The 27,082-nt window shown below is 55.1% G+C and overlaps 2 protein-coding genes across 12 annotated transcripts in view; both read right to left on the bottom strand.

Annotated features, from left to right (window-relative positions):
* MARK2 (microtubule affinity regulating kinase 2) overlaps positions 1 to 738 on the bottom strand; it is a 58,294-nt gene extending 57,556 nt beyond the window's left edge. For 2 of the 5 annotated variants that reach the window (XM_033860891.2, XM_033860893.2), the window contains exon 1: positions 167 to 737. In XM_033860891.2, coding sequence (XP_033716782.1) covers positions 167 to 220 — 54 coding nt within the window. In that variant the 5' untranslated portion in view covers positions 221 to 737. Of the gene's footprint in view, positions 1 to 166 lie in introns of all 5 variants that reach the window. The other 3 variants (XM_033860894.2, XM_033860896.2, XM_033860892.2) reach the window with 3 other exon arrangements.
* Positions 739 to 13,355: 12,617 nt separating this feature from the next.
* On the bottom strand, positions 13,356 to 25,183 carry SPINDOC (spindlin interactor and repressor of chromatin binding). 7 transcript variants are annotated; one of them, XM_033860890.2, is made up of 8 exons: positions 24,789 to 25,183; positions 24,451 to 24,540; positions 21,147 to 21,476; positions 20,922 to 21,068; positions 20,619 to 20,771; positions 20,278 to 20,478; positions 16,759 to 16,819; positions 14,019 to 14,154 (listed from the first exon to the last, which is right to left on the bottom strand). In XM_033860890.2, the coding sequence occupies exons 1-7, from the start codon at positions 24,913 to 24,915 to the stop codon at positions 16,770 to 16,772; spliced, it is 1,098 nt and encodes a 365-aa protein (XP_033716781.1). In that variant the 5' UTR covers positions 24,916 to 25,183; the 3' UTR covers positions 14,019 to 14,154; positions 16,759 to 16,769. The 7 variants fall into 7 exon arrangements, with proteins under 7 accessions (XP_033716776.1, XP_033716778.1, XP_033716779.1 ...); XM_033860889.2 differs by having other exon boundaries at positions 14,020 to 15,656; XM_033860885.2 differs by lacking the exon at positions 16,759 to 16,819 and having other exon boundaries at positions 13,356 to 14,154.
* Between the last annotated feature and the right edge of the window lie 1,899 nt (positions 25,184 to 27,082).

Here is a 27,082-nt window from a genome sequence, read left to right as displayed (position 1 = left end):
CAGGAGAGGACTCGGAAAGGAGATGTACGGGGCCAGGAGCCAGATGACAGGGCAGCCGAGGCTTACAGGATGGCAGCAGGGGCACGAGGGGAGCTGAGGAGGGAGGAGGCTCTGCAAGGTGCAGGGGCCCAGCCAGAGAATTCGGGGAGCCCTTAGGGCTCCTTACCTGCTCGGTGTCCCTCTCGTTCAGCGTGGGTAGGGGGGTCCGGGCGCTGGACATGGCGCCGGTATCTCAGGGGAGGGAACCGAGAAGCTCGGAGGAAGGGAGGGAAGGGAAGGCGCGGAGCCCAGCCGGGCGGGGCTTCTCACAGCAGGGGCACCCGCCGCATGGGCCCCGGCCGGGGGTGCGGGGAGGCCGGACTGCCGCTCACGCCAGCCCGGGGATGCGCCGCTCGGGCTAGGCCGCGCCGGCTCCGAGCGGCTCCGGACCGCACCCCCCCGACCCCCGGCTGGGCTGTGCCGCCTTTCGGCCGGGCCGCGCCGCTCCGCCTACTCTCTGCCGCCGCAGCCGGCCGCCTGCCTCGCTCCTCCCCTGCCCTCAGCGGCACTGCTCCGCGCCCGGCACACAGGCAGCCGCCGCCGGACCTGCTGCTCCCAACATGGCCGCCACCACCGCCGGCCCTCGGCTCTTTCCGCCGGCAGCAGCCGGAAACATCCGAAGCCGCTAGAAACGGGAGGGGGGCGCGCCTTCTCCTCCCGGCCACGGACTACTGGTGAATTCCGGAAACACCCGAAGAAGGTAATCCCGGGGACGCGCGCGCCTCCTCGATTCCGAAGACCAAGCTTCGGCTCTGTTTGCGGAAATCCACGAAGGGACTCCGGGTACTCCAGCCACGCCCACAGGCCTTTCCCCGCCCACTTCCAACTGGCTCTCGGCAGTTTCCGGAAACACCCGAAGCCGCCCCGCTTGCCTTGAGCCGGCCCCGCCCGCATCCCGCCCCGCCGACCGCCGGCGGTCGTCGGCCATTTCCGGCAACACCCGAGGCCGGGCGAGCGTCGGGTCATTCCCTCGGGTGGTACCCAAAGTCTGACTCTTCGTTTCTTTCCGTCAGTTTTCGGGTATTTTCAAACCTTGAACAGGGAGCGTGGATCACGTGTGCGTATTACCATTTGACTAAACAGAAAATAAGGCTGTTAGCCATCCCTGCTGTTGGCATCCTTTGGTTCTAAGGCAACTTCCTGTCTGTGTGTCCTTTCGTCTCTCAGCTAGCTCATTAAATACATCTTGTTTATCGTCCAGCCTATCAACATGTGTGTCACCTGTCAGATGCAGCGTTAGTCTATTACCTGTCTACCTACCGTTCATCACCTGCTGTCATCTATCTTGGCTTCTATTTATCTATCCATGCACCCCACATCTAGTCCACAGGGCTCCTCAAGGTACCAGGCAAGCACCAGGTAAACGTCCTTGGCTTCCAGCTGCCGGACCTGCACGGATACCCCAGCCCTGCATTCCACCTCCAGCTGTGTGTAGTGAAAATGCTGTGTGATCTTGGAAAAATCACATAACATCTCTGTTTAGACTCCTCAACGTTCCTATATTGACAGAATCCATGCCTTTGTTCCAGTGATGACATTCTAAATAACATCTTTGAATTTGTTACCTTTTTTTTCTTTCAGAAAAAGTCTTTTGCTTGTTCAAAACAGCACAAAACGGCATTGCACTATGGCAATGAGTCTCACCAGTTCCCTTTTAACTATCCCTGTGAGGTAGAGCAGGAGAGACATTACCTTAATTCACATTTCAGTTATCGCTTCTAAGACAAGGAACTCATGGGAAAGAAAAGAGAAACTGGTTGAAAATGAGGATTCCTCAAGATGGCACAAAGAATGGACACCTAGAGAGGTTCCTTTTCTTCTCTGGCCTCAGTTTCCCCATCAATGAATTGAGGTCACTAGATTCATGAGCTCTGAGGTCCCTCTCATCTCTGGAGAGCCCCTGACTTTAACAGGAAGTCCATGTGGCAACCTGAGTTCACTCTTCACTTCCTCCTAGACTGTCTCACCAGGGAGGGGCAGTAGGCTGACTGGTCTGATTCCTCGGGCTCTAAGCTGCCCCCACCCATTGTATCCTGGACATGTTGAAAAACCACCACTCCCAAACCTACCCTAAGTTCAACAGCAGATAAGGTAGGCAGAAGCCAGAGTCCCCACAAGAGCCAGAGACCAAGCTCAAGTAACAAGTTCCCAAAGGTACAGGAGGAGAGAGGCCCAAGGGCTTGTGGGGAAAGATTGCTGGTTGGACCTCTGACACTTGACTTCCAACTCCAGCTACAGCTTATTGAGCAGAGCCCTTGGCTAAGTCAACCAGAGAAATAGGCAGCCAGACAGAAGCAACGAGAGGATGGTATGAACATACTTCCTAAGGCAACAGGTATGACCTACAGTCCTAGTAAATGCTCGGGACTCCATGACACCTCCTCATGCCCCACCTCAGCTCCATTCAGGCATCTAGCCCTTGAGGAAGAAGTCGGTGAAAGAACACAGAAGGAGGTGAGAGGGGAAAAAGAGGAAGAGGTGAAGCCAGAGGACATTCCCCGACCCCAAATTCATCCGGAAAAATCCATGAGAATGATGTGCCCTCTGGTGGCCAAAGGGAGACTCACTGGTGATTCCTGTGCCCCGTGTAACCTCCAAGGCTTGGGTCCCTGGAATAAGGGAAAAGGGGAGGGGGTTGGAGGAGCAAAGGAAGGTGCACTCAGGGGTCTTCCCCGGCCCCTGTCTAAGCAAACTTGACTAAGCAAACTCTACATCCTCCATGCTTCTACTCACTCAAGTTCTCATCCCTGCACTCTGCCCCTTAGTCCCTGCCTCCATCCTACCTGTTCTCTCCTCTTCCTCACAAGGCTGTCTAACAGGTCTCCCTGCCTAGAGTCCCTCCAACCTGCCCCACCAGCCATGCCAGAATAATCTTCCTAAAGTCCAGCTCCAGTTACATCTTTGCCCTGCTAGAAGGCTCTCACCAGCTCCCTTGTGGGTTAGGCAGGCTGATTTCATGGGCCTGTGACCTGTGCAGTCACATAAAAGCCCCACACTTAAGAAGGGCTTTGAGCTTGATTTAATGCTCTACTGTCACCCCTCTTGAAATTTTTACCAAGGGGGCCCTGCATTTTCATTTTGCACTGGGCCCCACAAATTTTGTACCTGGTCCTGGTGCTAGGAAAAGACTTTGGCCTGCATTGAAACCTTTGCACAGTCTGGCCTCAACTTACCTTGTGAATATCCTCTCCAACTAGGTATCACTGGTTGACACCTCCCTGCAGTTTGTGCCCTGCCACCAAGCTCTCTCACCTTCACGCTTTTGTTCAGGCTGATCGATTGCCAGTCACCTCCCTCACCTGGAATTCTAGATGTCCTTCAAGATCCAATTCAAATATCGTCTTCTCATACCCACCTAGTCCTCTTCAAAGATTAATTATTACCACACATTTACCTCTCTCTAATCTGCAAACTCATTCATTCATAAATCTCTGTTGAGCATCTACTATGTGCAAGGCACTGTTCTAAGCTCTTCAGATATATCAGTGAACAAAAGATCTCTGCCGTTGGGGAACTTACATCTCGACTGGGGAAAGACAGGCAACAAACATAATACACGATAGTAAATATTAAGTGCCATGGGGAAAAGCTAGTCAGCTAAGGGGGGTCAGGATTGCAGAAGTGAGGTGAAGGGACGCAAAACAAGTTGCAGTTTTAGGCTGGTCAGTGCAGGCTTCACTGAGAAGGTGACACTTGAGCAAAGACTTGAAGGAGATAAGGGAGTGAGCTCTGCCGCTGTCTGGGGGAAGAGCATTCTAGGCAGAGGGTGCGGCCAGTACAAAGGTCCTGAGGCAGGTGCGGGCCTGGCTGTTTGAGAGTGTGGGGGTAAAGAGTAGGGGAAGAGGGCAGAAAGGTGATGTGGAGTCAGGCCTGGTGGGCCGCTGCTTTGGCTTTTTCTTGTAGTGAGGTGGGGAGCCACTGTAGTGACATGACCTGACTGGCTGAGAATAGAGTGAAGGGGCAGGGCAGGGTTTCCTTCTGGAAACCCTGAGGAGGCTTTTATGACAATTCAAGTGAGAGATGACCATGGCTCAGAGCAAGGCAGCAGTGGTGGAAGTAGTGAGAACTGGTCAGATTTGTGATAGATACAGCCAACAGGATTTCTTTCTTTCTTTTTTTAAAAAATCAATTTATTTATTTATTTTTGGCTGCGTTGGGTCTTCGTTGCTGCGCATGGGCTTTCTCTAGCTGCAGCGAGTGGGGGCAACTCTTTGTTGCGGTGCGCGGGCTTCTCACTGCGGTGGCTTCTCTTGCTGTGGAGCACGGGCTCTAGGCACGCGGGCTTCAGTAGTTGCGGCATGCAGACTCAGTAGTTGTGGCTCACGGGCTCTAGAGCGCAGGCTCAGTAGTTGTGGTGCATGGGCTTAGTTGCTTTGTGGCATGTGGGATTTTCTCGGTCCAGGGCTCGAACCCGTGTCCCCTGCATTGGTAGGCGGATTCTTATCCATTGTGCCACCAGGGAAGTCCCCGGACAGGATTTCTTTTCTTTTCTTTTCTTTTTAATATATAAATTTGTTTATTTATTTTTGGCTGCATTGGGTCTTCCTTGCTTCTTAGGGGCTTTCTCTAGTTGTGGTGAGCGGGGGCTACTCTTCGTTGAGGTGCGCGGACTTCTCATTGCAGTGGCTTCTCTTGCAGAGCACGGGCTCTAGGCACGCGGGCTTCAGTGGTTGTGGCACACGGGCTCAGTAGTTGTGGTTTGTGGGCTCTAGGCGCGCGGGCTTCAGTAGTTGTGGCACACGGGCTCAGTAGTTGTGGCTTGTGGGCTCTAGAGAGCAGGCTCAGTAGTTGTGGCGCATGGGCTTAGTTGCTCTGCGGCATGTGGTATCTTCCTGGACCAGGACTTGAACCCATGTTCCCTGCATTGGCAGGCGGATTCTTTTTTTTTTTAATAAATTTATTTATTTTATTTATTTACTTTTGGTTGCGTTGGGTCTTCATTTCTGCACACCGGCTTTCTCTAGTTGCGGCGAGTGGGAACTACTCTTCGTTATGGCACGCGAGCCTTTCGTTGCAGTGGCTCCTCTTGTTGCGAAGCATGGGCTCTAGGCGCACGGGCTTCAGTAGTTGTGGCACGTGGGCTCAGTAGTTGTGGCTCGCGGGCTTAGTTGCTCTGCAGCATGTGGGATCTTCCCAGACCAGGGCTCGAACCTGTGTCCCCTGCATTGGCAGGCGAATTCTTAGCCACTGCACCACCAGGGAAGTCCCGGCAGGCGGATTCTTAACCACTGTGCCACCAGGGAAGCCCCCGACAGGATTTCTTGATGGATTGGTTTAGGAGTTATGTGAGAGAGAAGAGCTAAGGATAATTCCAAGCTTTCCAACCTGAATAACTGAAAACAAAACAAACACAAAAGTAAAGGCTCTACCACAAGTCCCAGACCAGGTAGAAACCAATGGATAGGACCTGTGGTCCAGGGCAGCCATGTTGCCCACTGGAATCAGGGAAGGCAGGGGTTACAGATCCCCAGCACCAGAGGCACAGGGGCCTTAGGAGAGCAGTCCCCTGCATGGATGGGCCAGGAGGGGAAAAGCCAAAGGGAGCCCAAGGTGTTGGATGGAAGACACCTTCATTCTCACCCCTGTGAACCATTGCAACTCTTCTCCATCTTTCTCCTCCCAACCAGTGAAGCCAGAAAGCCTGCTCAGGCAGGCCAGGCCGGGGGGTAAGGAGAGTGGTCCAGAATTGCCCTCTGATCAAGAGTCAGGTAACAGGGTGTGGCAAACCCACACATGCCCTCTGACTCACAGAGACCCTCCCATCTCGCTGAGCTTTGCTCTCTCTTGATGTCTCTGAACTCTCATCATGCATTTTATTTATTTATTTTTAAATTTTATTTATTTTATTTATTTATTTTTGGCTGCATTGGGTCTTTGTTGCTGTGCCCGGGCTTTTCTCTAGTTGCGGCGAGCAGGGGCTGCTCTTCGCTGCAGTGCGCAGGCTTCTCATTGCAGTGGCTTCTCTTGTTGCAGAGCACGGGCTCTAGGCGCCCGGGCTTCAGTTGTGGCTCGCGGGCTCTGGAGCACAGGCTCAGTAGTTGTGGCGCACAGGCTTAGTTGCTCCGCAGCATGTGGGATCTTCCCGGACCAGGGCTCGAATCCGTGTCCCCTGCGTTGGCAGGCGGATTCTTAGCCACTGTGCCACCAGGCAAGCCCCATCATGCACTTTATCGCCATTACCATACACCATATTGAATTTAGGACATTTCAGAGATGCTAGAGTGTGGGCAGATGTGCATCTTAGAACTGATGGACTAGAATATGTTTATTATTCCACCAGGATGTGAGCTACACTAGGACAGGAACTCCCAGGCTCCTTCCCTTTTCTCAGGGCTAACCCACATGGAGAGCTGCATCCTATGTGGATATACTCACACTCACAAGTGGGAGGCATTGTTATTTCCCTCATTTTTCTCAGAAGGAAACTGAAGCATAGAGAAGCCTGGTCCCTTGCCAGTGGGAGTGGGAACAGGGGAATGAACTTTGGGCTTCTCCGCCCACGAGAGGTGGGTTGTGTAGAGTGGTGGGCAAACACACAGACCCTGCTGCCAGGCTGCTCCTTAGCAGCGATGTGATCTTAAGTAAGCCTCTTAACGTCTCTCTGCCTTAATTTCCCCATCTGTTAAATGGGGATAATAAAAGTACCTACCTCACAGGGCTGATTTGTGAGGCTATAATGAGACGATACATGAAACAGGCCAGGACAGAGCCTGGTGGACAGCCAGCGCTTTGTGCGGGCTGCTGTTATTATTAGGCAGACTAGCCAGCCTCCCTGAGGCTTCTTTTAAGTCTCTCTACTATATCCTCCCCACGTTCCAGAAGCACAGCACTGGATCAGATGTGAGAGTCCATCCTGGCCCCAGCTCTGTCACTAATGGATCATGTGAGCCATTAGGTAACTCCCTCGCCCACTTGGGGCCTCAGGCTTCTTCTTTGCTCTCTGTGTGGTCTTCCATAATGCTGTCGACTGAATGTGTGTCTGCCCCCCAAGATTCATATGTGGAAATCCTAATCCCCCCGAGGTGATGGTATTTGGAGGTGGTGCCTCTGGGAGGTGATTATGTCATGAAGGCAGAGCCCTCATGAATGGGATGAGGACCCTTATAAAAGAGACCCCACAGAGCTCTCCGGTCCCTGCACCGAGTGAGGACACAGCAAGAAGACAGCTGTCTATGAACCAGGAAGTGGACTTTCACCAGACATTGAATCTGGTGGCACCTTGATCTTGGACTTCTCAACCTCTAGAGATATGAGGAATAAGTTTCTGTTGTTTATAAGCCACGAGTCTATGGTATTTTGTGACGGCAGCCCGGACAGACTAAGATAATCTCCCAAACCCTAAGCCAGTGACAATGTCACTCTTGTCCTTCTTCGCCCATGACTTGGCACTGTGCCTGGGGTGGAGGAGACAGTGTTCCTGCCAGCCTTGCTCATATGTGCCTAGCGCAGCAGGAAAGTCCAGCTGCCCACGGAGGTCACTGTATACCGACTTGGGGGGAAGGGGGGAGGAGGGGAGAGGGAGAGAGGAAGGGGCATCAGGCAGGGAGGCCACCTTCAGTGTCTGTTCTCCTGGGAGGAGGTGCTATTTGGACCGACTCACATTCCCATACTGGGCCACTGTCTACAGGCAGAGTTCTGCCACCTCCATCGCTAAGGTTGGGCATTCTGGATGGAAAGCCAGGCTGCCACGTTGGCAGACGCAACGTCGGTGGGAGGCGAAGGGGAAAGCAGAAGTGGGCGGTTTTTACTGGGGCTCAGAGGGGGATACCCAAGGTGGATGATCCGGGGCCTGTGGGAGCACGGGGACTGGAAGAAGCAGCAAGGAAGGCTTCTTAGAGGAGGTGATGCAGAGTCAGACCCCAAGGATAAGCAAAGGACTGCAAGGCCTGGCAGAAATAGGAGCAGCCCGTGGAGGCATGAAGGAGGCCGCTCTCAAGGAGTTCCCATCTCACAGGGATGGGCCAAGAGCAGCCTCAGACCTGGAGCTGGCAGAGGGGAGTCGGTACCAGCTGGCTGTAACTGGCTTCCTGGAGGATGAGGGGCGGGGGAGGCCGGCCAATGACTCATCAGTGTCATTGGCCTGAGATGATGTCCCCGCGTACCCAAAGCTGCATGGTTGCTCCTGGCTGGCCGGCAGCAGGTGTGTCTGGGGGAACACTCCTACTTTCCCTACCACCTCACCATCCTCCCTAGGGAGGACAGTGCCTGAGGTCCCCAGCCCCAAGGACAGCAGGGACATTTTCTGGCCCTGGTGGTGTCCTTAGTGGTTCCAACAGTGCTGGGCACATAGCAGGCTGTGAATCCCTGGAGAACGAAAGCCACAGGACTTTGGCCCTCCTTGTTCCCTTTGCCCTCAACTCCCTTCCCCTATGTAACTGCATGGCTCTCTCTGTGCTTAAATGTCTCCAGAGGAAGCCCTCTCTAGCCCCCAACTCAAAACTGCATCCCTTGACGAATGAACAGGCAAGGATATCATGGGAATGCCATCAGCCAAGTCCAGAACGGAGGAAATTCTGTCCACAGAACAAGCCACTGTGTTCTTAAGAAAAAAGAAAAGAAATAGGGCAAAAGAGGAAAGAAAGGCTGTTACAGGTTGAAATCCATCAACCAAATGCAGTGTGTGGAATGTACTTAGACCCCGATTCAAAGAAATCAGTTGTATAAAGATTCATGGCAGAGTTCTGGAGATCGGTTGCACAACAATGTGAATGCACTCACTATTAAACTGGACACTTGAAAATGGTGAATTTCATGTTCTGTGTATTTTCCCACAATTAAAAAAAGGTTTTTTTAAAGATATTCATGGACCAACTGGGGGATGTGAACACTGTGTGGATATTAAACAACATTAAGGGATTATTAGTTTTTAAAGTGTGATATATATTTTACTGAGAAGAGTCTGAATTTCCTAGAGATACAAACAGACCTATTTACAGATGAACTGATACAATGTCTGGGATTTGCTTTTAAATAATCCAGAAGAGAAGGAGATGTGGGGAGATAAAGATAAACCAAAATTGGCCATATTTGTTGAAGCTGGGATACATCAGTGTTCACTGTTCCTCTCTCTCTCTCTCTCTCCCTCTTCTTTTGGGTGTGTTTGAAAATGTCCACCATTGGGAATTCCCTTGCAGTACAGTGGTTAGGACTCCGTGTTTCTACTGCTGAGGGCCCGGGGGTTTGATCCCTGGTCGGGGAACTAAGATCTCACAAGTCGCGCAGTGTGGGGAAAAAAAGTCCATGATCAAAAGAGTAAGAAAAGAAAAAAGAATGGTGCCCTTCCGTCACGCCCAGTACTCTTCCCTGCTGGACACACTGAGAAGCCCCTAGTTTGCCGTCTGCCTCCCCTGGAATGGGGGTGTGGGGAGAGCCGGGGTGCTCTCTCGCTTGTTCACAGCTATATTCAAAACACCGGAACCGTGAATGCCTCTCGTCCGGCTGGCAGCTGTGCGCCCGGGTCTGCGTGGCCCCTCGAGCCTGAGCTTTGAACAGCACAGTGATCTTAACCTGGGAGGGCCATGGATCAGTCTCTCTGAGGCCAACAGCTCACCCAGGAAGGTGTGGGTGCCATGGTGGGCAAGTGGTTGGGTCAAGGAGAGGGAGTGGAAGCGACAGGGCAGGGCCTGGAAAGGAGAAGCCCTTCCCTCTGCCCTGTCCCCTAGGGCAGCCCGAGCTCATGTGGGCATCATTGCACCTGGCACTGCTTTTGCAGCCTCCGAATACCAAGTCCAGCCTGAGCCAGGGTCAGAGGTCGCTGAGGGAGGCCAGGGCCAGCAGGCGGGACCCAGCAGGGGCCCAGGAGCCTTTCAGGAGAAAGGCAGGTGAGGGACAGGGCTCCCAACACCCTCAAAACCCTCAGCTTGGTTCCCAGACATCATCACCTGAGACAGGTGTGATGAGCACCCCTCCACATTGCTGTGAGCCCCTCCAGTGGGTGCTGCCAGGCACAGGGCATGATCCCAGCAGGGGCCAGGCCCTGGAGGGCTCTGGAAGTTGGCACGGCAGGGGCACTGGGCACCACTATCATGCTCCCGAGCAAAGGAGGTGTGAGCACTTGTTGTCTCGAACGAGCTTCCTGACTCCCATCTGCGTCCACTCCAGCCCCAACCCCTGAACCCACCGTGGGTCCCCAGGCTCTGGAGGGAAGGTGTGCCAGGGTCTTCCTAAAGCACAAACAGGCCATGGCGTGCCGGAGACAACAGCTCTGCAGTCAGACAGACCTGGGCTCAGCCAGGTTCTGCTCCTTTAGCCGCTCTGGGATGGCAGGCAAGGTACCACATGCAGCTCAAGGTGCCTCAGTTTCCTCACCTGTATCATGGGCACAAGGTCGGGTGACCCACAGTGGAGACCAGGGCAGGTGTCCTGTCTGCACCCCACAGTTCCCAGCACCGTGGCTGCCCAGGGGCGTTCATCCACGGCTGTGCAAGCTGGCCCTGCAGGGTGCTCGTCCCAGCCGCTGCTTCCCCGGGCCTCCTAGGTGCGGGGCCTGAGGAGACCTGAGGCTTTGCTGTTGGTGTTAGGGAGGCCAGAAAGGTGGCTCTGTTTCCTTTCTCTTCCTTTCTCGTGGTGTACTTTGTCCACGGAGCGAGGCTATTTGCTCGAGGGAAGAAAGGGACTGGCCAGATTCGGTGATATGAAGGCACCTGGTTCCAGGAAGGTGGGAAACAGACACACTGGTGTGCTGTGGAGTCACCTCACCTGTCACACCTGCAAGCAGCAGCCCCCACCCTGCCTTGGGGAGGTCAGCTGGTGCCCCCTTCCCAAAAGGCCCTCCGTGGGGACAGACGCAGAGGCTGCAATCCCCTCAGAGGTGCTCTCGCACCCCAGCCCCCAGCCTCCTCCACACCTCAGGGGTGTGCAGGACTTCACACCGTGAAGGCAGTCTCATTCCAGCCGCTCTGCAGCCTGGCTGTGTGTGTGAGGAATGGGGTGGGGGGGCCCTGGAAAGGGAGAGCAGGTTGGAGGAGCCGCGGAGTCCGGACCAGAGCAGTGACGGGACTGGGCGCTGCACGGGGCCCAGCCGGTGACCCTCCCCCTTTTCCAACCGTGCTCCCCCCTTTCCAACCACGGCCGTACACACTGCAGTTTCTCTTCAAGGAGGGAAGGGGCTGCTTCTTCCCTGGTCTCGGACTGCCTTTGCCCTCAGGGCTGTTACTGGTCTCCAAAAAGAGCTCCCTGACTGGACCCCAAGGAGGGCAGTTGTGAAGGGTGGCAGGTGGCCGCCTTCAGAGCACAAAGGAGTACTGGGGACAAGGGGCGGGGGTACGGCTCAGGGGTCGGGCGGCGGCATCCTCTTCCCCAGCTCCTTCACCTGGTCGTGGCTGGACTCCAGCATCACACCTGGAGAACGTCACCACCATCAGCCACTCGGGTCGCTGATATTTGCAAAGGAGGCTTTCTTGGTGTCACAGGCTCTAGGACTGTGGCTCTGGCCCAGGTGGCAGACCCCTACGTTCAGAAACTCCCTTCTGCACTCTGGGTGGAGCCATTCCCCGGGCTCCACTCTCTCCACCTCTCCCTGGAAGCCCAGAGGTGCCCACAGGCAGCTCCCAGCCACACATGCTCACGGAGTCCCTGGGGTCCTGGCCGAGGCTGGGCAGATCCCTGCCACCCAGGATGTGGGGCTTAAGCCGTGGAACAACCACGTCACCAGCAGTCACCATGGCAGCCACCTCATGCAGAGGACCACACTGCAGGGACCGGCCCGCACTGCACAAACGTCGCATAGGAATACGCACCAAGAGGTCAGCAGACAAACATTTATTAAGCACCTACTATGCACCGGACCCTATGCAAGGCGCTAGGAAAATGGAGTCAATGCAATCCAGCCCTCGCCCGGAAGGAGCTCACAGTCTAGCGGGCCAAACCTTCAATCATAGTTAACAGCCGCGAAGGTGCACTTAGCTTCACAATTGCACGAGGAGCTTTTATGTGAGTTCTCCCAACTGTCAACACCCAGCAACACAGCCACATTGTTTTAAAAGCACATTGGCATAAATGTAAACACAGTCACACGATTGAAAGGACGGACAGCGACCACCTGTGACAATTCACAGTCTGTGTTTCAGAGCCAAACTTTCAGCATTACTTATTTCTTCCTCTTAGGAAGGATACAAGTTTTGCCAATTTGCCGAAATGGTGGTAGAGATACAGGGTAGTTCTATGGCCCCCTGACATCACGCGCTGGTGCAGCCGCCCTCGACACGAGGGGTCCTGAATCCTTGCCCTCTTCCCCCCACCACACCACAAATCTTCTGGTCTCCCCTGGAAGAGGGCCCCAGATGTCTCTGGGCTCTTTCTCCCGAGCTCGTCAGATGGGGAGAAAGGACCACTTCCCATGAGTCAACCACGCTGAGATCACTCACACCTGGTTGAGCCCACGGGGGACACCAGCTCAGACGGGCACACAGCACAGCGCGCTCAAGCCCACACCCTTCCTTATTTAGGGACCAGCTCTCTGGTCAGTCTCAAAACCTGATGGGGTTGGTGTCACACAGGAACAACTGCCCTGGGAGCCCTGCCTCTGCCCCGCCCCTCCCCGGCTGCACGGGATCCATCAGCAGTCCAGGTGCAGAGGGTGGATGGCCCTATTTATCCCACTCACCCCCGGATTCTGAACGGGACAGTGAAGTTTGGGATCTGAGAGCCCTCTGTGCCTCTCTTGAGAGCCCCCTTCACCAAAGAGGAAAAACACAACCCTACACAGATTCGGTTGGTGACGGTTAATTTAGGAGGATAAGGGGTTAGGAATCTGGTGAAGAGATCCAAGTGGACCCACCTCTGGGTCTGGGGAACAGGAAAACCAGCCAAAGGCTTGGTGTAATTAAGCCGAGGAGAGGGCGGGCAGACCATGAGGCTGAGCGTTCAGCGCTGAAAGGTTGGGGGCGTTCAGGACCCCACCGCCTGCCTTCCTTTCCTGGGGCAGGGGGAGGGGAGGCTTCTCTTCCCCTGCACACTGGGCACAGCCAGGGCACTTTGTAAAGGTCATGTTAAGTCTCAGCTCCTCCCCTGGGCCCCCCAGTGTGGCCTGTCTTGGACAGACAGAGGCTTACCAAGTGAGTCAGAAGGTACATGTTAAAGGTGTTTCTGACCCCATTTGGAGGACACGGGTAAGGGGAGGGGGCGAGGTGCCCTGCTAACTGACTCGGCCTCGGTCTGCTGGCCCAACAAAGCCTGCCCTGACCCTGTTCCAGCCTCTGGGGCAGCAGCTTTCTGGCTCACACCCAGGACCACCTCTTAGCCCTCCTCAAGGTCGCTCCAGGAGGCCGGATATCCTGCTAGCAAACCCCTTCCCCCAATGACGGCCCAGACGGAACTCTCTTAATAAAAAAAAATAATTTATTGTCAACAAAGGAGATATATACAACAGGAAAAGGGGTGAAGAGGAGAGTGTGAGTGACGGAGCCCCCAGGTAGGCTACTTCAGCCACCTGCAGGGATGGAGCAGGAAGAAGAGGTAATGGAGGCCTCCTGGTTTAGGAGCCGAAACGGGTGGGGGAGGAGAGGCGTCCCCCGAGGTAGTGGGACTCAGTTCAACACCGTCACGACCACCTCTTGCGTAAGGCACTGTGCCAAGGGAGAATGGTGGGGGGCTGAGAAGGTGGGAGGAGGTCAGGGGGACAGAGAGGTCTGGGTCAGCAAAAGGATCGGGTGGGTGTTCTCCAAAGGCCCAATGCCCTACCGCACGACAGCCCTCGGCACCCCGTCCCCCTCAGGGCCTGGCCTCACGCCTCACTCGGGGAGACATTTTCCAGCGTCCCCGAGTCATAGCGGATGCTGCCCACCTTCCTCTCCTCCATCCTGCCTTGGCACCTGGTTTTACTCTCCATCAGGTGGCCGAGCTGGGCAGCTCTGAGGGATAAGCCGAAGGGTGACAAGCCTCCTCTCCCCACCCTGAAAAGAACCTACAGGCCACTCCCTGCCTCTGGCTGCCCCCCGACAGTGGTGCTGGATTCCGACAGAACCGCGGGCCATTCTGGGCTGTCACCTGCTCCCACACCCTTGGTGCCCTGGGGATGCTTGGACCAGTCTTGCAGGAGGCTGACTGCCGGGGGCTCCTCCAGCCGCACGCGGATAACCTGGAGATCCAGCGTCCCGCGAAGCCCCGGAGGGGGAGCTGGGCAAGGATGGGAGCAGAGAGAGAGTCAGGGCCCTCCAGACAACGCACCTTGAGGATGTCCCCCGAGGGTCTCTGTAAACCACACCCCCATTTCCTGGCCTTCAGTTCCATAGCCCAGGACCTGTGGTCTGAGGAGAAGCCTGGGGACAGTGGGAGGCTGTGCTCCTGGATCATCCAAGGACCAGCACCAACCGCAAGGGCATCGCGCCTCCGCAGGCATCAGCGCAGGCCCTCCGCAGCCTTCCTCCCTCATGTATTGTGGCACACGGACGCTTAGTGCTGTACTCCGCTCCCCTCAACTACCTTCAGCTGACTCCGTTTCGTCTAGGACGTACTGGACACCCTAGCCTGATGGGTTCTGCCTTGTGTGGGCAGAGGTGGTGGGGTGGGGAACACCCCAAAGCAGAAAAAGACATGACTGTGCCCACAAAGGAGCAACCAGGTGAATATGCAGGGCGGGGGAGAGAGCACTGGACAGAGGGTCCTGGGCTAACATTCAGCTCTGCTCTGGAAGCTCAACCAGGCTCTTCATCTCCCGAGTCAATACCTACCACGCAGGGGTCAGATGTCCAACTTAGCAGCGTGGCGGAGCTACTCACAATGGACAAAACCAGGTCTTAAGACAGGGGAACATGAACGGCTGACAGCCACTGTTCAGGTACCAAAGTGTCCGGTTTGGCACGGGCACACGCCAAAGTTACATCAAAAAACAAAGCCAGAAAATGGTGACTGTGACTGTTGCGGCGTCTGTATTATTTGTGGTTTTCTTCTGCACTGTTTCTAGAGACCCAATGATTTAAAATCTGGCAGAGAAAACAGGTACGATTTTGCTGTACTGTTTGCCGGGATTTAAAACGACTCAATGGCTGCCACTGGGTCGTGCGACTGAACAAGTTCTGCTTTGTAGTCACATGAGCTGGTTTGTCTCCCTGACACACTCTAAGCTCCTCGAGGGCAAGTGGGGCCTACTCACTGGCTCCCTAATTCAACAATAACTTACTGGGCAACTATACTGCGCCCGACACTAGTCCAGTTGCCGGGGCTTCCCCAGAACATGCAGCAGGCCAAGTGGCCTTCCTGGAATTTACATTCCAGTGGTGAGAGCCAATAAACAGGATGAACAAGCAAGAATGCAATGTGACATATACAGACAGAAGCAAAGTAAAGTACACCAGGGAAGGGGATGGGGTAGCAGGGAGGGCCCCACAGAGCTGGTGCGTGAGCAAAACATACAGGAAGCGAGGAGTCAGCGGCGTGTCTAGCTGGGGAACAGCATTCCTGACGGGAGGAAGAGCAAATGCAGATGCCCTGGTGGGCAGAAGAGGTGAAGATCCTGGTTTGAGGACCACTGGTCTCCACGAGGACTCTGACTTTTATCTGAAGTGCGACAGCGACGGTGCTGGAGAGCTCTGAGCAGAGCAGTGCCAGGATCCCACTTGTGTTTCAACAGGGGCTCTGGCTGCTGTATGAGACCGACCACAGAGGGCAAAGCTCAGAAGCTAGGAGACAAGTTCAAAGGTTGTTAAGGAAGCTTGGATGAAAGTAGCAGCAGTAGGGGTAGTGACAGGGGGTCAATTCTGAGCATCTTGGAGGTGGGGCTAACAGGATTTGCTGATGGACGGATGTGGGGTCTGAGAGAGACAGAAGATGATGACTCTGAGGGTTTGGTCCAAGCAAATTGAAGAACGGGGCTGCCAGCTTCCTGGGTAAGGGAAGACTGAGGGCGAATAGAGTGGCTGGAGGTGAGGGGAGGAGACCGGGGGTTCCGTTCAGAAACGCCGTCAGAAACTCCGAGTTTGGGGGATCTTTTAGGCAACCAATCAGACACGTCATACGGGTAAGAGAGAGGCTGGAACCGAAGGGAGAGGTCTGGGGTGGAGGAGAAAAGCGGGACTGTGAGCACAGGAACTGTCCTTCAAGCTGTGAGCCTGGACAGGATCACCCAGGGCGTTGAGTGCAGACCCTGACCCACGGTTGGGTCACTCATTCATCCACCAAATACAGAAGCAGCATCTATTCTGTGCTGGGCACTGGGGATATCACACAGTAAATGAAACAGGCAAACATCCTGACCCAAAGGAACATATGTTCCAGAAATGGAAAGAAAAACAACCATAGGATCCCACTTGGGGAGCTAGGAAAGAACAAGCAAGAGAGGCAGGTGCAACCCAGGCATGCTGCTGCCCGAGAGGCCAAGGGCAGAAAGGGTCTCCAGGAAGGAGGGAAGGAGGGAGGGGTTCCTTGTTTTTGCCAGGTCAGGAAAGATAAGGACTGAGAACTGACCACCAGATCTAACTTTATGGAAGTCAATGGCAATGTTGCCAAAAAAGCCATTTTAGTGTAGGGTGGTGAGCATGCGTTTGACGCAAGTGGCTTCTAAGGACAGACTGGAGACAGTGTAGAAGAGCGTTCCAGCTCTGCTGCAAAGGCTCGGGGATAAACGGGATGGTGGCTACGATGGGATGAGGGGGCAAGAAGGGAGAAAGAACAGCTTTGCGTAGGCTAATGGGGAAGACCCAGAGAGAAGAACAGCTCCTGGTCTGACAGAGAACTGATTCCTGGCCCTCATTGCAGGCGGGGAGTCACATGGGTGAAACACACCTGCCCAAGGCTCAGTTTCCTCTTCTGTAAAGTGGACATAATAATCCTTTATAAGGTGGTCCTGTGGATTTCAGGAAAAAATACATTAAAAGAATTCAGTACATTGGAATTAAGTGCCAATTCTTCCTGACAGCAGGGAGGGCAAAGGGGTGGGTGGTGGGGAGGGGTGTTTCAGGAGAGCGAGGCCTGAGGTGCGGTAGAGAGATCTTCTTTCAGAAGCAGTGCATGAGCAGAGCCCCAGGCCGTCAGAGCAAGCCAGGAGGACTTCTCTGTCCCTGGGACAAGCTGCAGCACCCCAACCCCAGAACCGCCCCGACTTCTCTCCTGGCCCAAACTGCTCTGCTTCCCCACTTCCTCCCCTCCCCTTCCTCCACACGTGTGCATGTGTGTGTAAATGTGTACACCTTCTCCAGGGGGTGGCTGGGGCCCACTTCTCTCGTTTCTCACTAAGGCTTGTCTCTGAGCAGAGACTCTGGACATGTCACCACCAGGATGACAAGTGAAGGCAGCCGCCATCCACTCATCTGTCAAAAAATCTTCCCTGAGGGCTTTCTTGGTGCCAGGCCGTTCTAGGTGCTCTCTCTCTCTCTCTCTCTCTCTCTCTCACACACACACACACACACACACACACACACACCCAGGCCCTGTTCTAGGTGCTCTATCTCACACACACACACAACCAGGCCCTGTTCTAGGTGCTGACACCCCTCACCCCCCACACTCCCCCCCCCCACACCAGCAGGACAAAGAGGCTTTTTTCCACTATCTGCACACACACACACCCCAGCAGGAGGCTTTTTCCCACTGTGTGCGAGTGGGCCCTCAGGGCTCACCTCCTCTCCTGGCCAGGTCCCCACCTTCAGCCTGGGAGGCCCCTGAAAGTCCAGCAAGTCGTCCCTGACTGCTTGACACACATATCCATTAGGTCAGCTGACCTGACCACGGTGACTCCCCGCCCCCCCACTTTTATATCCTTGATTTAAAGTGGTAGGATCTTTACTCAAATAAGATCTTTGAAGAGTTTCAATAAATAAAACAACTCAAAGTAGAGACATTCTGGTTGAAGCCTCACAGGTTTCTGGGAAATCTGAGCTTTGGGTACTTAAAACCCCAAACCGACCTGAAACCACTGGTCTGGAGCCTGTGCTCGGCACAGAACCATCGTGGGCACCACACTATTCTCTATTTGCTGACTTGTACCCTTAGGCAGACTGTGAGTTTCGTGGGGACAAAGGCTGTGGCACTCCTGTCATTTCCCATAGCTGGGCTGCGGAACACTTGCTGCTGTGTCACTTAGTGCCTCCTGCAGTTTCTGGACTGTCTCCAACCTCCACAGGGCCCGGCCTCTGCCGGGAACACCTCTCAGCCCTCTCCATCCCTCTCACTCATTCAATCAGCTTGCTGAACCCCAAATCTCAGGCTTTGCCCACTCACCCCAAATAAACCTGAGAGCTCAAGGATGCCCTTCTCACCTATTGGTCATTCCACACAGGTGGGGTTTGGGCACAGGGTACCCCAGGGGTCAAAATAAAGCCCCCACTTTCAAGAATGAAACCAGAGGACTCATCAGCCAGTGGAAGAGATCAGCCATTTAGAGCAGGGGTCCACTGACAATACGAGGGGGCCCGGGAAACACTCAAGTCCAGGCAGAGCACAGTCCTGGGGAAGCAGGACTGGAAGGTGACTCAAGCTGAAACCTGAGACAGTTACAACCTCACAGGGCTGAGGCCTGCCTCCAGACTAGAAAAAGTGGTAAAGAATAAATACATGAAAGCACATGTGCAGAGACGTGCACAGAGCTTCGGAAAAGGTCCGAAGGACGCAAGCCAAATTTTTGACAGTGGTCACCACTGAGTGATGTGGGCTGAAGTGACAGGTTTGCCTTTTTATTTAGGCAAAAAGTACATCTCCTTTTTGAGAGCCCTGCTCTGGGGAGCCTCCAGCACCCCGTGCGCCATCTTTCTCAGGGCTCCAACTCCAAACGCCCATTTCAGGCAGGCGGGACGAGGCACTCTCTGCGTCACACATTCACTCCTTCAAGAATCACTTTCTGGGGCTTCCCTGGTGGCGCAGTGGTTAAGAGTCTGCCTGCCAATGCAGGGGACGCAGGTTCGAGCCCTGGTCCGGGAAGATCCCACACGCGGTGAAGCAACTAGGCCTGTGTGCCACAATTACTGAGCCTGCGCTCTACAGCCCACGAGCCACAACTACTGAGCCCACGAGCCACAACTACTGAAGCCCGCGCACCTAGAGCCTGTGCTCCGCAACAAGAGAAGCCACCGCAATGAAGACTAGCCCCCGCTCGCCACAACTAGAGAAAGCCCGTGCACAGCAATGACGATCCAACACAGCCAAAAAAGAAAGAAAAAAAAAGAAAAAACAATTTTGCGTCTGAGATGCTGCAAGCAGGGCCTGGCCTGGCGAGATGAAGAGAGAGAGGAACCAGGCTCAGCCCTGCCCTGCTGGAACACAGGCCAGTCTCATCTCAATTCTGCTACTGCTAGGTTACGTGACTGTGGTAGCAGTATACCGGTCCCCCAAAGACGTTCAAGTCCTAATCCCCAGGACCTGTGAATACGGTATCTTACACGGCAAGGGAGAATTAAGACCACAGATGGAACTGACATTGTTAATCAGCCAACTTTAAAATAAAACAGAGATCTGGATGGTCTGGGTGGGCTCAGTGTAATCGCAAGGGCCTTTAAAGGGGAAGGAGAAGGCAGAAGAGTCAGACCCAAAAGTGGCATCCTGAGAAAGACTGCACTGGCCACGGCCTGCTTTGAAGATGGAAGGAGGGCACAAGCCAAGGAACACAGGCGGCTGCTAGAAGCTGGCAGAGGCAAGACTTCCTCCTTTACGAGCCAGAAAGGAACCCAGCCCTGCTGACACCCTGACTGTAGCCCAGTGAGACCCGTTCCAGTTCTCTGACCTCCGGGACTAAAAAGTAGTATATCTGTGTTGTTGTAAGCCACGAAGTTTGTGGCAGTTTGTTACAGCAGTCTCAGGAAATGAATACAAGGACCGTAGAGGAGGAACCATCTCTCTGAGACTCTGTCGGTCCATCTGGAAAAGATACTTTTATAAGGGCCAGATGAGCTGCATATGAGTTTCTTAAAATCGGAGAACATGATAAAAACACAAGCGCTTACTGCTATTATTAGACGTAAACTGAGCTGAGGTGTCTGCTGAGTGCTCGCCCCGCCTATTCTGCTATCGGTCCCATCTAGGCCCCTGGTCCACCGGGGCCAAGGTGGGCACCTCAGGCTCCAGCTGGAATCAACCTTAACTGCGGTGATGGGTGTCGGGCTTTTGGGGAGCACTGGCCTAACCCAACCTACCAACCAGCCAGGACACTCCCAAGGAGCTCACAAACAAACTCAGCTCTCTGGCTGGCTACTGTATTTAAATCCACCTGCCATCTCTAGCCTGGGCTCTGCTGCCAAGCAGCCTCGTGGAGGCCAGACCCCAGGGATGCGGCCTTCCTGACCCCGCACTTGTCAGCCTCTCTCACGAGCTCACCTGGGGAGGGGCTTTCCGGCTGGAGAAGACCTCCTTCTGCTACTCTCCCCTCTTTGGGCGAGTTCTTGCTGTCTGAGGCCCTGAGCTGGGTGTGGGAGAAGAGCTGGAGGACGAAGCCAGCGGGGAAGCTGCCGTCGGTGAAGTGTCGGACCTCGGCGGGAGCCGCAAAAGTCTCGGTGGGTGAGCCGGGTGAGGGGGGATCTGGAAGGGAGGACAGGATGGAACTGTGAGGTCAGACTCCCAAGGGCTGAGCCCATGGCCTCAGCTGAGGTGCAGGTGCCCTCTGCCACGCATCCCCCCCCCCCCCACCAGGGTCCTAGCTTTCCTCCTGGAGCCCACACCTTCCTCGCCTTCACCTGGGTCCGGGTCCGGGTCCAGGTCCAGGGTTTTGGTCATGGGTCTGCCTCTTTTCTTTCTGACCGGCTCCTCCCCAGGGGGCTCCTTCCATCTCTGACCACGTGGCTTCTTGCTTACCGGCTCTGGGACAGGGGCCGCTGCAAAAGACAAGACCTTTTTAAGAGGCCTGATTGCCGTAACCACAGGGCTGCTGAGGGTATCTGCCCAGCAGCCTCTCTCCACCCAGATGGCAAGGCCCATGCTTCCCCTCCCCCCAACTCAGCCTCTGAGGCTTTGGGATGACTGACCAGGAAGCTCCAGAGGGCGGAGTCCCCTGGGTCGGCTCCTTCTAGGGAGGGAGGGGTTGTCCTCGGAGTCGAGGAGAACGACAATCTCTGCTGGCATTTCGGGGTCCGGGTCGGAGTCTGGGTCCACTTCGACCTCCTGGCCTGAGTCTGAAGGGGGCAGATGCCAGTGAGCAACAAGAGTCCTGACTTTTCCTTCCTCCTCCTCCCCTCCCCCAGCCCAGCTACCTGAATGGGGCGGGGACGGCTGCTCGGCCCTGAAGTCCTGCAAAAGGGCCACCCCCTCACTCCAGGCCTCCAGGATATTGCTCTTCTCGGAAGGGCTCAGGTCCAGGGTGTGAGGGTGCTGCTCCAGGATGTGGGCGCGTGCTGTGTCCGCCGAGGGGGCCCGGATCTCGGCCCCACACACCATGCACAGTGCCCGCCCGCTGCCTCCCGGGCTGTTCCCCACCAGGAACTCCTGCTCCCAAGACACCTGCTGCCTGGGCTCCTCACAGCCATCGCTGCCTGCCTCTAGCAGGCTGGGCCTCGGCGGTGGGGTCTTCTCCTGCTGGGCCACTACGGAGGGAGAGGAGGGGGCGGGTACTGTCAGTAAAGGTGCCCACAACCAACAATACAGAGAACAGGATTCCCCAAACCTGGTGGCATATGTAGGGAAGGAACTTTCCCACCTAGAGTCTCTTTCTCCCTTCCCCTGGAGCCCACAAGGCACTAGCCACGATAAACACAGCCTACATGCCTCGGCATCCTGCTACCTCAATCTAGTCTCCGACCACAGGTCCAACAGGCATTTCCAACAGACTGCGTTCCTGCATGTCTACGGCCTTGGCAGCCCACCAGTCCGGCAAAGTCCTCTACTTCCTTCATGGCCCTGCTCAAAACCTCAGCCCTGTGAAGCCTTCCTGACCTCCCACCCCTGGCAGGTGATTATATCCATATGCGACTACCAGGCCACAGCAGCGAAGCACTTCCTTGAGGACAAGAATGGTAAATTTTGTCATCTTACTGTCCCCGCAGGGCCTGGCACGTAGGAGAGGAGACGCTCAATGAGCCTTCTCGGGTCAGTGAATGGCATCCATGCCTGTTCCTCCACTTGCTGAGGTCCCTTCAAGGGGCCTCCCATCCTGTCGGAAACAGCCTCCCCTCCCAAAGCCTTTACAGCAGTAACCTAGCTCGTCCCTACTGGTCGACTCAGCACCTGTTCCCTGTGCACATGGACCATAAGCTCCAACAGGATGGGAACCCTTCTCAGCTCAGCAAAGGATGCAGGCTCAGACCCACGTTAGCCTGGCAGCTCAGGGTTTCTGATCCCTTGTGGCTGCACCTCCCTCCCACCTGAGAAGATGGAGCGAAAGACAAATATGGGAGACCCGAACACCTGGGGACTACCTGGAAGAGGTGGCATTGAAATGGGTCTGAGAACCGGCTTGGTCTCAGGTCTAGCTCCAAGGCTGGGCTGCACCCCGCTCAGATGTGACTCTGGGCAGGAACCCCTTGGTTGCAGGTGGGCTTTCTTTCCCACCACTCCTCGAAAACAGCTCTTGTCAAGGTCACCAATGCTAAACCCAGCGGTCAGCTCTTCAACTTTGTCCTTTGACAGATGGCTTCTTCCATCTTGATTTTTGTCCCTTGGACTCCAGGGCACCACCTTCTATTGGTTCTTCCCTTACTTCACTGGAGCTATTTTTCGGGCACCCGTGCCAGTCCCTTCTCCAGAACAGAGCCGTCTTCTCACCCAAGGCTTGTCTGCCGACCCTTAGAAAGCTGCCATCTGCCCCACCTGAGCTCCCTGCTCCCCTCACTGCTTCATTTCCTACTCGTTCCCTTTGTCTCCTGACTGCACTGTAGGTCCAAGACAGCATGGATTTTTGATCCTTCACAACTGTATCTCCAGCACTCGGCACGGTGCCTGGCATGTAGTGGCATTCAGCAGTGTTTGATGAGGAATGACTCAGTCTCTAAACTGGAATCACTGGAGCATTCCACAACGGTCCTGGGACCCCATCTATATCTACCTCCTTCCTCTGGTGGTCTCATCCCAGTGCCCGCCTGCTGACAACTCCCATGTCTATACCTCTAACCAGACTCTCCCAGGAAATTTAGGTTCACATGCCTTACTTACCATCTGACATCTGTGCTTGAATGTGTCATAAACTTCTCAAACTTGCCATGTTCAAACCTTAACTCCCCATCTCCCACAGGCCTGCACTCCAGTCTTTCCATCTCGGCAAATGGGAAGTCCATCCTTCCAGTCGCTCAGGCCAAAAACCTTGAATTCGTCTGTTTTTCTTTCCCACCCCAAATCTTTCAAGAAGCTTCTGCTTCAGGACCTTTGTACTTACTATTCTCTCTGCCGAAAATTCTTAACCTCCAATTATCTACAGGGTTCTCTCCCTCGCTTCCTTTGGTCTGTGTTCAAAATTCACCTTATTAGAGAAGGCTTTCCCGACCACTTGATATTCCAAATGAAACACCCTCACTCTTTTCTCCTTACTTTGATTTCCTGTTCTCTGAACCACCTGACATGCTATACATTTATTTATCTTCATTTATCTTTGGTCATTAGTATCTACATCTATGTTTCAGAAGAGCAGAGTTTCGACTTTCTTTATAGCTATTAGCACGCCTAGCCTAAAACCGTGCCTGACATGTAAGAGGTGCTCCCACATACTTGTTGAATGAATTCACTTCTCTGGGGAAGGAGGATGCTCTCGCAGGGTTGTTGAGAGGGTTAACTGAGACAGCCTGGCACTGACCACTCGAGAAATATTAGCAGAAGTACAGAAAGAACCTCTCTTTTGGATTGAAAGCTCTGAGACGGGTAGTGGCCTTTATTTCCCTCATTTTATAGCACTCTTGATTCCAAAAAGGAGAAGCAGTGCAGGGAGACATCACCATGTCCTGCTGAGGCTAAATGAACGGCCTTGCTCTCAACCTTTTGGGTACTGTCCCCCTGAGGGACGGGGTATCTAGGAATGAAAAGGTTTTGCATTTTCATGAATAGTGTGTCTTCCACTAAGGTGGCTCTTTGTTTTCTTAGGGTTTGCAAGATCCTGAGGACTGGAGAAATCGGTGAGGGAGGAGGGGAAAGCGAGTGCTCCCAGACTGCTCCTCAAACCCCTTCCCGAGGCCAATCCCTTTCTAGAGTGGCTGAGGGCACCCGTAGCAAGCACTCCTTTTCCAAAACTAGGTGTCCTATGCAACCACTTTCACCCTTGCAGCGCGAGAATCTGACACCTGTGGCTTATGCAAGCGCAAGGCCCGGGGATGGTGAGGGGGGCGTAGGAAAGCATTCTGCACGGAGCGCCCTTAAAATCCACCTTTTGGCGGGCTGCAGCGGCGCCTGCCTCCACCCACCGAATCACTCCGCACACCAAGGTGCGGGGCCCCTAGCTCCGGCGTGGAGGCCCTGCCGCCCCTCGGTCCTCGGCCGAGAATACGGCCAGGCCCCTGGGCCTGCCTCTGTCTCTGCCTCCGCGGCGGGGGGGTAGAGGGAAGGGGAGGGGGGAGGGGTGGGACCCGCCAGCGTCACCTCGAAGCCGTCGTGCTGGGCCCGGGCGAGGGGGCGCTCGGGCACCGGAAGATCCGGAGCTCGCGGGGCGTGGATCGAAGGCTCCAGACCCTGGGCGGGGGAGGGGGAATTCGGGGAGGCTGAGATTCCAAACCCCGCTGGGGGTGGAACAAGAGAGCGCCAGTACCTCAGACAGAAGGGGGAAGGGGGCGCCCGGGCACCAGGCCGGAGTGGAGTGGGGGCGCTTGGGCCCCTGACTGGAGGCGCGGGAGGGGGTACCCGGACCCCCGACTGGTGTGGGGGGGGAAGCCCGAGCCCCGGACCGTGACGCGGAAGTGGGATTCCCCTCCCATTCTCACCTCTGAGCATCGGCTCGGGCCGCGGGATTACGGCCACCACCATGGCCTCCTCGTCGTCCTCCCCTTCCTCGCATTTGAGTGTCACCTCGAAGCAGTCGAGCGCGGCGCCCTCGGCCTTCAGGGCCATGGCGCGGCCGGGGGGGCTCTCGGTGACCGGACGCCGGAGGACTGGCGCGCAGGCCTGCGCGCAAGCCGGCGGCCGCCTCCCGCCCCGTGCAGCCCCCTCCCCGCCGCCCGCCGCCCGCCGCTCGCCGGCCCGGCCTGCGACGGGCGCGTCTCGGCCTCCCCGAGACCTAGAGCGTCGGGACCCCGGGCGGGGAGGGCTCAATCCGGGGCTCTAGCCCCCCGCCGCTCCCTTTTATGGAGGCTCATTGTCGGCGCCCGCCCGGCCTGCCCGCTGCGGGCCCGCCCCCGACTCCGAGCGGCCAATCGCGCGTGGCCCCGCCCCGGGCACGCGGCTCCGTTAGAAACCCCGCGACCCGCAGGGGGCGGGTAGGGCAGCTTGCTTCCGGCTGCCCCCCGGCGCGGGGGTGGGGGTCTCGGGCCCGCGGGAGAGGACCCTGAGCTACCCCGAGCCGGGAGCGTCCTGAGTCGGCCGGCCGAGCCTGGCGGGTCGCCGTTTATTGAGACGCCAGTTGGGCACGTTGGCTGCACGAAGAGCGCTACCAAGTGCGCCAGGATTTTGAGCGGGGTCTCTCTTGCTTTTCCCTGAACAAGCCTTCCTCCGCCAGAGGATGTACGGGGCGCGAAAAGAACCGGTGGGGGAGCGGAAAGCGCCTTGGCGTGGGAAGAGTAGAGAATGAATTCCTTCCGATTTGCTAGCGCTGTGATCTTGGGTACGTTATCTGTTTTCTTAGACGATTTCATCCTTTATTTCAAAAAACATTGTGGAGCCTTCTGGACAAGGGAATGGAAAGATGAAGAGCCAAGTGGAGTGTTGGGGGCGCGCGTAAACCACCCCGAGGGTTGTGATTTACATTTTTTAAAAGTGAATCCAGAGATTGTGACCCTCCCCACAGGTCACGCAGAAGTCCTTGAGCGCTCCAAGACCAGCGTCCAGTTGCCATGACGCTGCTGCATAATTCTGTTGTGGCTGAGCTTTGACCTCTGTGACATAGAATGGGCATCTCCCTCTGCTGTAGAAGCCCTCATGAAATTTCAGTGGAGAACATGCCTGACACTAAAAATCCGTCTTCAAATGCCACTGTATTAGACCAGACACAGTAGTAATCAGGATACTGTAGTAGGTTGCGGTGGGAGGGGAGATGTGAACTAGTCTATGTGGACTACAGTATGGTTTTAAGTGAATGCTTTCGTTACTTTCACGTGTATCCAGTACTTTAAAGGTTTTACAAATAAAGGTATTACCAAGCCTGTTTAACCTATTTCTGATGGTTGTTCTCTACCCTTTTGCTACAGATCCCTTCCTTGCGCTTCTGCTCTGCTCTGTATTGCCTTGCAGGGTGCAGTTTCTCAGGCTTCCAGGACAGCTGCCGTTCAGGCTTGGGTTTGGCCAATGGGAGACAGTGGCAGGAGACTGGAAGTTAGGAGGGATGAAAAAGCCAGGTTATTTCTTCTCTTTCTCTCTCTTGCTCGGGCTCTGGCAGGTCTCCAGCAGCAGGCGAGGCTCCCCTGCGGTGCCACCTCCTACTGGATAGGCTGCTGTGGTTCCAACTTCCCATGGTGGTCCTCCCCACCAGGCTCCACTAATTCCATCTCCTCTGTTTGTCCCTCCAGTTAAGGAGTGTGGGCAGCTTCTGGTTTTTGCTAATCTCTGGGTTGCCTCATTGTCTGCTGTGGGGTTTCTCAGCCCTTCCATCACCCGTGTCACCAATCCCCTGCATTAAGTTCTCTGTTTTTACGTTCTTAGAGTGGTTCCTGCTTGTGTGGTTGGACCCTGAGCGATGCAGCCAGTATTATACCAGGCACTTTGTAGACATTATTTCTTAGACCTCACAAGTCTTATGTAGTAGACTGTGTTGTTCTCATTTTACAGAGCAGGAAGTTGAGCCTTAAAGGGTTAAATTACTTCCCCAGGGTAATACAGCATGAATCCTATTTCATCAAATCTAGCATGAGCATTTTTCCCTACATGTTAACATCTTTGAAATGGGGGTGCTTTTTCTCTAATGGACATCAACGTGAAGTTTTAAGACTATCAAAAAGGTGTAAGATGGGGACTTCCCTGGCAGGCCAGTGGTTAGGGCTCTGTGCTTCCACTGCAAGGGGCGTGGGCTGGATCCCTGGTCCAGAACTAAGAAAGTGTAAGATGGCCCTTCTGATATTCAGATAGT

This window comes from Tursiops truncatus, chromosome 8 (assembly GCF_011762595.2).
Source record: "Tursiops truncatus isolate mTurTru1 chromosome 8, mTurTru1.mat.Y, whole genome shotgun sequence".
NCBI classification, from domain to species: domain Eukaryota; kingdom Metazoa; phylum Chordata; class Mammalia; order Artiodactyla; family Delphinidae; genus Tursiops; species Tursiops truncatus.
This window is presented reverse-complemented; position numbering and strand designations above follow the sequence as displayed.